At 23.8% G+C, this 14,523-nt stretch overlaps 1 protein-coding gene across 1 annotated transcript; it reads left to right on the forward strand.

The window, feature by feature from the left end:
- The first annotated feature begins 228 nt into the window (after positions 1 to 228).
- On the forward strand, positions 229 to 13,559 carry LOC145831896 (cyclin-dependent kinase 8-like). Its single transcript, XM_082939250.1, has 12 exons — positions 229 to 341; positions 1,015 to 1,143; positions 1,842 to 1,952; positions 2,481 to 2,672; positions 3,081 to 3,222; positions 4,148 to 4,262; positions 8,488 to 8,566; positions 9,187 to 9,279; positions 10,006 to 10,103; positions 12,189 to 12,273; positions 12,707 to 12,820; positions 13,315 to 13,559. Exons 1-12 carry the CDS (start codon positions 264 to 266, stop codon positions 13,495 to 13,497), a joined length of 1,419 nt encoding a protein of 472 aa, XP_082795376.1. The 5' UTR covers positions 229 to 263; the 3' UTR covers positions 13,498 to 13,559.
- The last annotated feature ends 964 nt before the right edge of the window (positions 13,560 to 14,523 follow it).

Below are 14,523 nucleotides of genomic sequence, written 5' to 3' on the forward strand. Positions count from 1 at the left end.
TTCAAACTAAGCTTTTTAAAATCAGCTAACTATGTCCAACAAAGATGTTATTTCTTTAATATAAAATCATAAATAATTTCTATTCGGATTACTTACAAGACTCAATGTAGTTGGTAATATGAACTAAATAAAAATTTAGAACTATAAAATGGACTTTTTTTTTGCAAATCCTGCTGACTCTAGTTTTGTATGTAGACATTTATAAAACAACAGTCTTAACATTTTATAGATTTCTAGTGTAAAACAATACAAAATATAAAACAATGGATGTCAGATTCAAGGAGCGAATGAAGAAACTGCGGAAGACTGTAGACGACTTGTTTGAGTATGAAGGTTGCAAGGTATATAAATTAAATATTTGTTAAGTCAATTATTATAAATTTACATATCAAATATCATAAAATAAATTATGGTCAATAGTTTTTTACAATAATTTTACATTTTAGTCTAATTTAAAATCTTAATTATTTTGACATGATATTTCTTCTCATTTTGGTAAGCTGGAAATCATTTCATTTATATAAATAAACAAAAAAACTTTGGAAGGGGCTACATGTGAAAATAATACAGGGTTTATAACTTAAATTATGTAATATTTATAATAAATAAAATAAAATATTCAGTTTAAAATCAAAAATTTATTTGCAATTTTCTACTATGTTTCTTTTCAGTAAATACCAGTTTATTTTTCATGTAAACAAACAACAAATGATTTACATTTACAAGTCTATGGATATCCACAAACAATTCCACACAACTTGTTCAAATTTAAAACAATAATGTGAATCTTAAATTAATGTTTTTTTATTAGGTTTATTTGGGAAACTAACTTAGCATGGTGTCTTTACTATGTAGTTTTTTTAAATTTAATTAATATATTATATTTAGATTTTTGACTCATATAGTCTTTTGTTGGTTTGGTAATTCTATCATGTTTTTTAGTCTTGTTGTGTGAATTAATTGTTGAGTGAACTATTCAACTGAATAACATATTATAAACTGATAAAAACAAAGGTGGGAAGGGGAACATACGGCCACGTCTACAAGGCAATTTCTAAAGACCCAAGCAAAAAGGGAAAGGAATACGCTCTGAAGCAGATTGAAGGGGCTGGTATTTCAATGAGTGCTTGCAGGGAGATTGCTGTTAGTTTTTATGAGATATTTTTGTTAGTTTTTATAATTACTGTATAGCTTTTAAGGCTAATATTTTATTTTTTGGCTTATAGAACATTGTGTAGTTTGTTCTCTGTTTTATATTAAGTTGAAAACTGCAATTTATCATTTTATTTTAGGTTAAAAAAAGATTTCAAATTTGTTTATAATTTTTTTAGGCAAATAGTTTTTTTGATACAGGAAGTCAGTGTCTGCCTGTAAGTTAACTTACTATGAGTTTTTAGATTTCAAAGAATTAAGATACATAATATTTTTTTAATAGATTAACTTTGTTTATGATAAATTATGATATTTTTATTTTTAAGTGAGAAGCCTGTATAGCGATTACTGTTAATTTTCATAAAAAAATTTTATTTGTTACTTCTAAGGTGACTATCTTATTTTAAAGTTAAGTTAAGAAATTTTTTCAAGTCTTAAAATAATTATAATGTTTGATTGTTTAGTAATAGGTTTACAACAATTTACTTCATTTAAGGGTATACTATTTTATCATTATATGTACGACCACTATTTTAATAACTTGAATTATAATTTTATTATCATTAAAAGGTGTATTTTGTATCTTATATAGCTTAAAATTATAAAAAACTTAGGAGAGTTAGACTATCCCTATGTGACATTTCTACAAAGTTTGTTTCTGTTTTACATAACTTATAATTATTTAACAGTTATTGAGGGAATTAGACCATCCAAATGTAATATCTCTACAAGGTGTTTTTCTATCTCATCTCGACAGAAAAGTTTGGCTTCTATTTGATTTTGCTGAACATGACTTATGGGTTAGTTTAAATTAAATATTTTAAGCTAGTTTAAGTTTATGTTTGTAAATATAATGTGTTATTTAAGTTTTTTTTTAATTAAAACAATTAAAACAATTGCTTAAATAGTAAGTTTCAGTTATTTTGATTAAACAGTATGTTTTGCGTAACCAGAAAATATACTTGAAATCTGTTTGTAAAGTTTTTATTATTTTATTTATGATGTATAATTATTAAACTCATAGTACATTTAAAGCAAAAAGTTATATTGAAAAGTTAACTGAGAAACAAGTCTCAGTCTAAATAATACAAATTAAAACAAATTGTAGTCAATTTGCTCAAATTTCTTTAACTCAGTACTTGAATGAATTTTCTAAAGACATTTCATTTTGCTCCCTAAAATTTGCTGTACTAAATGTCCTCAAAATATAAGTTACTGCACATAGTAAAATATCACTGTGCAAAAAAACAATAAAAATGAAAGTATCAACATTAAGTTACAAATACTTAAGTTATTATTATAAAGTAATAATCAAAAAAACATTCCAGCACATTGTCAAATACCATCGCGCATCCAAGTCAACAAAGAAGCAAGTATCTGCCATCCCACAGATAACAGTCAAGTCGTTGTTGTACCAAATACTTGATGGTATCCACTATTTGCATTACAACTGGGTACTTCATAGGGATCTCAAACCAGCAAACATACTGGTCATGGGTGAGGGTCCTGAGAGGGGAAAGGTATGTTAAATTTATAAAGTTTAATTGATAACTTACATAGTATTAGTTGATAAGTAAGTAATTTGTGTATAGTAATCTAAAATAAAGCAAGTGTTTTTTTTTGCTATTCATTGATTATATTTGTAACAAATAGTTTTAGGATGATAAAATGTATATCTGAGAATAAAAATGAAAACTGTTTTTTGTTTGAATTAAATTGGTGGTAAAAATTATTTAAAAATTATTATTATGTTTCTAATAGATATAAGCTGAATATATAATAATTAAAAATATACTTCAAAAGAAATATATTTTATTAGAAATTTAATGCAGTAAAAGAAAATTATATTGCTATTAATGTTAATTAAATATTTAATTTAAGCACCTATATGTTTTCTTTTTATTGGTAAATTATTTTTTTTACCACAGGTCAAAATAGCAGACATGGGTTTCGCTCGTCTTTTCAACTCCCCACTGAAACCCCTGGCAGATTTGGACCCGGTTGTCGTGACATTCTGGTACCGGGCCCCAGAACTTTTGTTGGGGGCTAGGCACTACACCAAGGCTATTGGTAAGTAGGTTTTTACAAACAGTAGATTAAAGTTATTAGGATATTTTATAATGGTGTTATATAACTTTATTTTTTAAACTATTGTTGGGGCCAGGCACTATACTAAGGCTACAAGTAAGTTAAAATATAAAACTATTGAAATACTTTTTTATGTGGTTTTATAACAAATTTATACTTTTGAATTTTTGTTGGGTGCAAAAATTATACAATTTCTATTGGTGAGTTAAAAACACACTCATCTCAGTTTTCACTAGTGTATCATAATCAAATTTAGTTTTGTACACAGTAAATTATGTTACATATACTAAGTTTATTTAAAGTTTTATGTTGCTCTCACTTTTACTTAGGCCCACAAGGCCTAATTAAATTATTGCCCACAAGGTGAATTCAAGTACACTTTGATAATATTGTTTGAGATTATTTTATGTACTCATAATTAATAATTTATTACTCTAGCCGAGCGGTTATCAAAGTGTGCACAATACTTTTACAGTGCACAAAATAATTTTGGGGTGCATGAAAAATTATTATAAAAGTTAAACTTTTGTTAAAAATTCTAGAGTTCTTGATAAAACGCCAAAAAACAGTTTTAATTGTTTAAAGGTAAATTTAAAACTGTACACTAGACATTTTTGATGAATAGTACATTGGGCAGCACACATTTTTACTTTGCAATTTAGGGTCCACAGATTTTGGTTAGCATTAAACCACTGCTCTAGCCAACACATATGCAAATTTTAAAAATAGTCGAACGTTTTAGCTTCTGTTTACATTATCAAGTTTGTTAATTTTACAAATGTGGCAGTTTGATTTATATTTGCAGGCATACTAACTTTCATATCATCTTCTATATTATTATTAATTTCATGTATATTTTCTGAATTATTGACTCTCATGTAAATATACAATTTTTAACTTATTACAGATATATGGGCCATTGGATGTATATTTGCAGAACTTTTGACTTGTGAGCCAATATTTCATTGCAGACAAGAAGACTCTAAAGCTTCAAATCCATATCACCACGATCAATTAGATAGGTTTAAAATTATTTTATTTGTTTTTATTTAGTTTGTTAGTTAACTATTGTAAAGTTTCAAATTCATATCACCACGATCAATTAGATAGGTTTGAAATTGTTATGTTTGTTTTATTTTATTTTGTTAATTGAATATTCAAAAGCATCAAATCCATATCATCATGATCAATTAGATAGGTTTTAAATTATTTTATTCGTTTTTATTTATATCAAATTAATCAATATTTAAAAGCTTCAAATCTCTATCATCATGATCAAGTAGACAGGTTGGAATTTATTTCTATTTATTTAAATTAAATAATTTAAGTACAGGGTTGCCACACACTCAGGGAACTCAGGGAATCTCAGGGAATTTTCAAACTGTAGAAAATCTCAGGGAATCTCAGGGAAACTCAGGGAATTTTGGCATTTTTCTTTTAACTCAGGGAAACTCAGGGAAGTTTTGATTTTTTCTCTAAATTTCAGGGAAGTTTTTGAAAATCTCAGGGAATTTTTTTCTAGATCTAGAATGAGGTTTAGTTAATCCAGTTTCAATATTTTGTTCAAAAGTAGTAATTTTTATTATTTAAGTGGTTATTTAGAATTTTTTTAGCCTTGCGGCTAGTTCTTCAATATTCTTAGTATTAACATTGTAGTTTTTTTAAGTTTTAAATTTATATTTACTTAAGTAAAATCAAACAGTTTAGAGAAATGAAAGTTGTTATTAACTATTCATTGAAAAGTTCTAATAAACTTTTTATTTTTAGTTACTTATGTAGTTTAAAAAACACTATGTTGTACTATTAGTTCTTATTTTTTAAATAATAAAGTTATTTGTTATTTGTATACATACTTGTTTTCAGTAAAAAAAAATAAAATGAATACAGATTAGTGTTGTATTACTTTTGTTAAAAAAATAGAAGTTATATTTTTGTTTATAGATAATAATTTCAAAAGTAGTAGCAGTAATGGTAATTAATTTTTTAGTGTGAATGTTTTAATAAACTTTACAATTTTTTTGCAATGAAAGAATTATTAGCAAGAGGAATAGCTGCTAAGGACAACGCAAATAAACTTGAATATAAAATTAAAACTATTGATTTAAATATTGCATACTTAAAAAAACAGTATTAAGATTTTTTTATTAGGTAATGTGAAATTGTTTTAAAATCAAAATTATGTTTTCAGTTATTTAAAATAGATTGTGTATGAACATCTAAAAGACATAAAAAAAAAATATTTTAGATTATTTTGTATCAGTTGTTAGGTATTAAGTTGTACTTTGATATGAGATATTTCTTTAGCTATTTCTTTAAACTTTCTTTTTGCAGGTTTTTTACAATAATGTTAAGCTTTTAAGTTTAATTTACTGCATTCAGAACAGTTGCTAGGAAAGACATACAAGTCATAATGAAGTTATTATGTATGTCAAACAAATTAAACTTTATTATTTTATGTAGAAAGTTAACTAACAAGTTTACACAAAGTTGTGCAAAAATTTAGTTTTTAATTTTTAATTGGTTTAAACCTTTTAAGATTGAGTTTTTGAAAACAGTTTTTTTCATAAATTTAATGCAGAAGCATACACATACAACCTTCCTTTTATTATTAAAGAAGAAAAATGAGAATGAGGTATTAATAATTTATGTTAGAAGAGAAAATTTTTTTTTAAATTTTAAAAATACTCAGGGAAACTCAGGAAAATTTAAGGTTACTCAGGGAAATTTTTGGTTACTCAGGGAAGATTTTTTGGCTCAAAGAGTGGCAACCCTGTAAGTATTCAAAAGCATCAAATTCTTATCACCACGATCAATTAGATAGGTTTAAATTTGTTATGTTTGTTTTGTTTTATTTTGTTAGTTAAATATTGTAAAGCTTCGAACCCATATCATCACGATCAATTAGATAGGTTTAAATTTGTTATGTTTGTTTTATTTTGTTAGTTAAATATTGTAAAGCTTCGAACCCATATCATCACGATCAATTAGATAGGTTTAAATTTGTTATGTTTGTTTTATTTTGTTAGTTAAATATTGTAAAGCTTCAAACCTATATCACCACGATCAATTAGATAGGTTTAAATTTGTTATGGTTGTTTTTACTTATATCAAGTCATTTAAATATTCTAAAATTTTATTCTAACCATAATTGTCAGTTAAAAAAGTTTGAAAAATAAATGTTTTCAAATATTTATGTCAAAGGAAGTATATTAAGTATCCTTGCAGATATTGTATATTTTTTAAAACGTCAACAACCACAGTAAAATTTTAAAGAAAATATGTTTTTTATTTTAATTAAGTATAAAAGTGTTACTAGTCGCAGTTTTAAGACAAAAAGTCACAAATTATAACCAATAATTGGTATATAAAATAGTGTTTACTAACATTTGACTTAATATTCCTTTTTTTTAACAGTTTGATCAATTTTATTGAATAATTGCTAGTTATTTTTTTGAATTTCCTAAATGATAAATATTTTTCTAAACTTTAATTAAACCTTTTACAATTGAAATATTTGATTAAATGTATATAAACATTCAAACAATGAAAATAAATAGTTTTTATAGCAAAGTTAGTTGTTATTTTGTATCTATATTAATTTTTTTTTTGTTTTTTTCATCACTTTTTATTCTTTTTTAATACTTTCATGCAATTTTTAATTGTTTGTTATAATACTTACATAAATTTTTATTTAAATTACTTTAGAGGGTTCATAAGTTCTATACATTAACACATTTATACTTCAGTACTTTAAAATGTAAACTGACAAACATTTAAGTTTTGTAAATTATGCACTGAATTTTTTCTTGTCTGCAAACACTTTATAGTCACGCGCTAAAACAACAAATACATTAGCATGGAGTAGAAATTAGTATTATTAATTCTCTTTCTTAATACTTGATAGATAATTGTATCTTATGTAGTTGTAATATTTAATCTAAAGTTGTTTAAAGTCGCTTCAATACTATAGAATGAATACAGACAAAAAGTTAGATTTTTTATATTCAAAAGTGTTGGTTTTTGTCTGCATTGAGCTTTTTTCTTATCTGCAATTAAAATCAAACGACGTGCTAAAATAACAAATACTTTAGCTGGGAGTATATTTTGTTATTACGTACAAGTTCTCTCGCTTTTTTTAAAGAAAACTGTATTTTAAAGCAAACTTTTAAACATTATTTTTTAATTATTTGTATTAAGGTTTAAATACGATTGTACAAAAGTATCTTATCAGTTATTTTTAATTATAAAGCATATACTCTCTTTTAGGCATTTAAAAGTTTATCTCTAAACTAAATTTAAAAAATTTTAAAGTTGTGATAATCTTGAAGTTTTTTAAAATTATGTAAACATTACTTACTTTAAAAAATTATCAAAATTATTATTAAAACTAAATTTATTTTTCCTCTAAGTAAAATGATTTTGGAAAGTTGTAAAATTTACTTGAAGTATTCATCTTTATCTATTATGAATGTAAATTTAATAAGGCCATAGGGGGGTAAGCAATGTTTTTTACAAGTTGATCTTATTTTATAGAGTTTATTCTAAGCTTCAAGATTCTCTTTATCGTTTTAAAAAATTTAAATTATTTTTTGAGATATGACCAGTCAAAGTCGGGCCGCATAAGAGGTTCCTTATGGGGATGGAAAATTAAACAGTGTAAAAAGACTATTTTATTTAAAATCTATCTCCTTCTATATTTTTCGAACAATCTTCTTCAAACTTTCACAGTCTAATCTTTATACAATAACAAAAAGATGTTAATTTCGACTTTAAAATATTAAAAAAAAAAAAAAGACTTTTTATAAATTTTTTTTTTAATTAAATTTCTATTTTTTTAAATTATTAAAATTCATAAGTAACGTTTTTTTCTATTAAGATAAGGAACACTTCCTGAAAATTTGAAGAAGATTGCTTGAAAAATGAAGGAGGTGATAAATTTTAGTGAATTTTAAAATTGACCCCAAAAAATTTGCAGTCCATACGTTTGTATTTGGAAACTTTTTACAAAAAATAAAATATCTTAAAAGTTAATTGATATTTTTGAATTCTATTAAAACTGGCTTGTAGTTTGTTCTTAAAGCTTTCATATAAAAGCCAAAGTTTTTTGTAAAAAAAATGTTTACCCTTCTATGTCCTTTATACTATTTTTATCTTTTACAGCATGTTTGGCGTAATGTTGACTTTTGTTTAATATTACTTAAGAATGCTCAGAATGAAAAAGTTTTGTTATTTTATTTCTAAATACAGAATATTCAGCGTGATGGGCTACCCACAAGAAAAGGAGTGGCCAGACATCAGGATTATGCCTGAATTTCCAACTTTTCAGGTATTTAAAATTAAACAATAAGTATTGAATAAAATGTAATGAATAAAATAGAATATTTTAGCAAAAAATGGCATCAGAATTATGCCGCAAATTCCAACTTATCAGCTAATATCAAAATTTAAAATGTGTAACAAATAAAAAATAAATTTTATTAAATGAAATCCGAGTCATGCCTAAGTTTTTATTTTTTAGGTATTAAAATACTAAAATAGATGTTAGGTAAATAAAGTTAAATAATATCAGAATAATGCTAGAGTTTGTCTTTTCAGGTTTTCAAAAATATTTACTAATATTTAATGGTATCAGAGTGATTTAGATTTTTCAACAGTTTAGGATTTATAAATGAAATAACAAAAATTTTGATATTTTACAACAAATTATTCATTAGTTTCATACTTTTTTAAGTTTTAAAAAAAGTATTGAATAAAATGTTTTTAGTTATTTAAGTTTCTAAGTTTTTAGATTTAACAAATTTAACTACAAAAATTAAAATATTTCAACTCGTTTAAATTTTTAAGTTTTTCAGGTTTTAATGATAAAGTTTCAAAGTTTATCTAAATTTCAGGTTTAAAAAACTCATATAAAATACTTTTTAATCATTATAATTTCCCATTTTGCAGAAAGATTTCAGGAAACAAATGTACCAGGGTTGCCATCTGAATAAGTACATGGATAAACACAAAATACATTCGAATACAAAGTGTTATGAACTGGTTAGTTTATATTTGTATTTGATATTATTTTATTTATTACATGAAAAAATAATAAACAAGTTCTGATAAAAAAGTATATGAACTAGTTTGTTTAACTCTTGTATATTTTTTGACACGTGGATAAATTAAGAAGCATAAAATACTAAATTCTAGTGAGGCAGGTTTTTAAATGGATAAGACAAAGTCATATATGTTATACCATAATTTTTACTTTGTTAAGGCTGTAAAGAGGTATTCTCCATTTTTTTTACAAAAGCAATTATTTTCCTTGTTTTATCTGAAATAGTAAAAACTATAAGTCATTAGTATTATAGTAATAAAACAATTTCAATTAACGTTTGAAGTTTAGTAAGTTTTTTACAAATTTTTAATATGAACGTATAGAAATCTAACTCAAAAATAAGAAAACCTATGGCCATGAATACTGAATATTATTAGTCTTTATATACTTTTTTGCTTTTTTAGATACTAAAGCTTATAATTATAGATGCTGATAAGAAATTTTACGTAAACATTTTGTTAACTAACTAATGTATCTGTGTAATGTTTTTATATCGTTTTATTATTTCCTTTACAAAGACTTCTATCAATGAATTCAAAGAAAATTATAATTAGCATTTTTATACTGTTTAACTACTTATATCAAAAAAGTATTTAGAAATTTTGTGCATTGGAATGACTAACACGTATAAATACTGTAAAATTAAAACAAAGTAATTATTTCAGTTACAAAAACTTCTGATAATGGACCCGAAAAAAAGAATAACATCAGAAGCAGCTATGAATGATGATTATTTTAAAGAAGAACCACTAAGAAGTGATGAGTTAGTTTTATTTGTTTCATATTATTCAATTATTATGTAATGTAGTTAATTATAATTTTGATAGTTTTATATGAATGATGATTATTTTAAAGCAGAACCATTAAGAAGTTATGAGTTAGTTTTTATTAATTTTACATATAAATATATTAATTGGTAGTAGAAGATGTCACTTTAACTTATATGATTATTTAGTTTTTTATATGAATGATGATTATTATAAAGAATAGCCTTAAAACAAGCGATGTGTTAGTTTTGTTTCGTATAATAATACTTAATAAATTTTATTAATATAATTAGTTAATTGATATGTTGATAATTTATGATAAATGACGATTATTTTAAAGAAGAACCACTTAGATCTGATTTATATACAGGGTTTTCAAAAAACCTGGAATTTTGAACTATTTTTACATGTGAGGTAACAAAATTATGATTTGATACAATAAATCTAACATAAAGATGAAAAAAATTCTGCATCATTATATATGCTTTTAAAAACACATTTAAAGTAACTTTACAGTATGTTTTCAATGTTTTTATACTATTTAAGACAGTTTTATTTCCTTAAGTTTAACTATTACTAAAAATTGAACAAAAAAGTTGTTTTTAAAAACCTGAAAGAAACTTACAAAAAACATTTGGTAACCCTGTATATACATGTTGTATATAACATGATTGTTGGTGGTATATAAACGATGATTATATCGAATGATGAACCTTAAACAATAGATGAATTAATTTTAAATTCACTTTAAATATACTAGTTTATACATCTGTAAAATGTATCCCTATCTATTATGTTGTTATTTTTTAATGAGTGCTGATTATTTTTTTATTGATGATAAATTGCAATCTTACTATATAAGTTTGACAAAAATCTTTGTTTTAAAGCAAACTCAGTCTCATTAATCACATACACAAGTTTGAAACCGCAATACAATGCAGTTTAAAGTCATTAATTATTAACACCACTTCTTAAAAACGCCAGGAAGTTTTGTTATGCATTTTTGCTTTTTATTGATTTTGCCAATGTTGTAGTTGATATATAATACTTGAAGTTAACTGCGATTGAGGTAGAAATTTCCTTAAGTTATTTAGGCAATTTGAATTCTTATATTACTTCCGTTAATTTTCGATAAAATGTTTATCAATATAGTTTTTTAGATTTCTAAGAAAAAATATAAAAGTTTTGAAAATATTATAAAGCATTTTAAAAACAATATTTAATTGACTTTAGAGATTTTCTAATGAAAAAAGCTCATAGTAGTCAGAATGTTTTATCTAAAATTCATAAGGCTAAATTATAAATAAATAATTTTTTTGTTGTGTAAATTAATATTGAAACTACCCAATTTGTATTTGAATTTTATGTTAAAAAAAGTAAATGAACAACTATTATAAGTATGTTAGAAATAAAACTTTTATCTAAAGTTACTAGTTCAATACTGTATTGACAAATAGTAACAAAGTACTTAAAAGTTGTAATATAATTTTAACTTGTTTAAAACTTATTTTTTCATATATAAAAAACACTTCATTTAAACATCTGTAAAATTAGATTTAGAGTACAGTAAAAGCATTGTTGTAGTTTTAGTTGAAACTCTGACTTTAAGTTTAATGCTCGTTATTGGTACTTAAATTATTTCTTAATTGATTAATGAGGCTTAAAATTACAAAGCATTTTAAAATTTAATAAATTTAACAAAGTTTTAATCATTGAATTGTTATTAAGAAAAATAAGTATTTTTCTTAAGTATTACTGTGGCTGTTTTATTGATATCCAAATTTTTTAACAAAAAAAAAATTTTTTTTTGACCAAAATGTTATCTTAGTTTAATAAATCAAATATATAAGTACCTTTATATAGGAATAAAAATTTTTAAGCCACAAAAAGTTTTAAAACTAAATAAATGATTATTAAATGTTATTTATTTTTCAGTTTGGAGAAAACAGATTCATTTATATTGTTACGAAATTTTTCTAAACTAATATTTACAATTATTTAATTACTCTACTGTGTTTTTTGAGAAAACTGATTTGTTTATAATAGACGTTACATCTATAAACATTTCGTTATATTTACAGTGTGTTTGGAGAAAACAGAATTGTTTACCCGAAAAGAGAATACATAAATGATGATGAAAATGAAGAAAAAGAAAAACTTAAAAAAGTTTTTTTAATAATCAAATAATCTTAAAACACATTTTTTGATTTAATATTCTCAAAATCAGTTATAGTAATATTATTTTTTTAAATGTTAACATTTAATTTAGTAATACAAATTAAAATATTTCAAAATTTTTACAGTCTGTTTTTTGAATGTTTAACAAGTTTTAATTATAAAAAAACAGTTTTATGTTTAACAGTATTTGTTTGTTTTAGCTTGTATTTATGTTTAATTTTTTTTTACAATGATAATCATTTTATTACATGTTTTGGTTTTAAGAAAACAAATAAAAAGATCTCAGCTACTAAAGGAGAAATTATGAATTTGTTCTTTCAAGAAACTTAGCTTGTAAAATAAGTTCTTGAAAGAATAAATTCATAATAATTGTTTTATTTAAATTTTGTTTTATTTTATTTAATATTTATTATAACAACAGCAACAACAATTCAACCAACAACAAAGGGAAAGTCAAAACCAGCAAGCGAAAAGAATGAAGTATCAACAAAACATAAAAGATGATCATAAAATTGACAACAGTCAACATCAACAAGTTGTTAATTGTTTTATTATTTGCTTATATATAAGCTGTTGTTACTCTAGTTAGCTTTACGGCAGTTAAAAAGTGTTTTTTCAAAATATATTTGTTTGAATTTCAAAACTACCAAAAATGTAGTGCCGTTTCAAGTAGTCTAGAAAAATAACGTAACAAGTCGATTGGAATGAATTAAGTTTAAGTATATTTCAAAGATACTTTTCAAATAGTATATTAAATTCTCAGTTTAACTAGAGTATTTTAAAACTTAAATAACTCTTCCAGGAGCACGCGAGGCATTTAAAATAATGTGAAAAATATATAAAACGATATACAAGAACTTTGAACATGTTTGACAACAGAACATTAGTACATAATAACATCAATAAAACTTAAAAAATGAATTCTCAGATAATGCAGAAATACTTAAAAAAATACTTTTTCAACTATGCGAAGCAAATACATTAAATGTAAAAACTTAAATTTTAAAATAATTACTTTTTTATTTCCAGAATATGCGGAACAACTACCACCACCAGCAGTCGAGCCAGCAATCGACCAATGAGATGCAAGCAAAGCACCAGCAGCTGTTACGTCACAAACAGCAGCAGATGATGCAACAGCAGAACCAGCAGCAACACAAACAACAACAGCAGCATAGTAGAAACATGTACCAACAGCAGCAGAGATTTTGAAAAATCAATTGTGTTTATATATATAGTTTATATATATATGTATATATATAATTTATTGAAATGGCGATTTTAAAAATTCTGGTACATATGTTTCATAAAGCTTTAATTTTTCATTAAGCTTTAATCATCAGCCAGTTAAATTCAAAAATCTTTTTTTTTGAATTTTTTGATTTTTTTTTGATTTTTGAATTTAACTGGCTGATGATTAAAGCTTTATGAAAAATTAAAGCTTTATGAAACATATGTACCAGAATTTTTAAAATCGCCATTTCAATAAATTATATGTATATATATATATATATATATATAATAAACAACATCACAAACACATTATAACAACTTGTATCAGAAACAACAACAAATTTATATATTTTTTGTTTTTGTTGTTGTTGTTGTTAATTGAAAATTTGAGATGTGTATAGCAGTATGAACAATTGAAATGTTGACATTAAAATAACAAATGTTATATTGTAATTATGAGCAACAAAGAAACTTTTCAATGATAACTATCGAAAAAAAGTTTTAGATGTTGTAATTTCTTGGTTTAGTCAAAATTATTTGATCAAGGTTGTTTTTGTTGATTGAAATTTACATAAAAGAATTCAGAAAATAACTTTGAAATATAAGTATGTTTTTATACATATTGTTTGTAGATGTGTAAGATGTTAAATTTTGTTGTGTGCCATAAATTGTTCGTGTTAAACTTAAGATGATCTTTTATTGTCTAATACATCTAATTCTAATGATGACTTCTGAAATATTATTTATTTGATTTTGTATACGCACTTATCACATTACAGAGACAAACACTTAAACCGTAGAAGAAAACAATTTTAAACCTACAAATATTGTTTTGGTAAATTTTTTAAATGTTTGCTAAATGTTTTGCTGTATCATCAAATAACTGCGTTAATGAATGAAGTTCTAATTAATAATAGATTTTACAAAACAGTTTACTGTTTCTTGCAAGTATATTTTTGTTTATTGTTTGGAAAACTTTATCTTAAAAGATAATAATTTGGAATT

This window comes from Thalia democratica, chromosome 3, assembly GCF_965202585.1.
Source record: "Thalia democratica chromosome 3, ktThaDemo2.hap1.1, whole genome shotgun sequence".
NCBI classification, from domain to species: Eukaryota; Metazoa; Chordata; class Thaliacea; order Salpida; family Salpidae; genus Thalia; species Thalia democratica.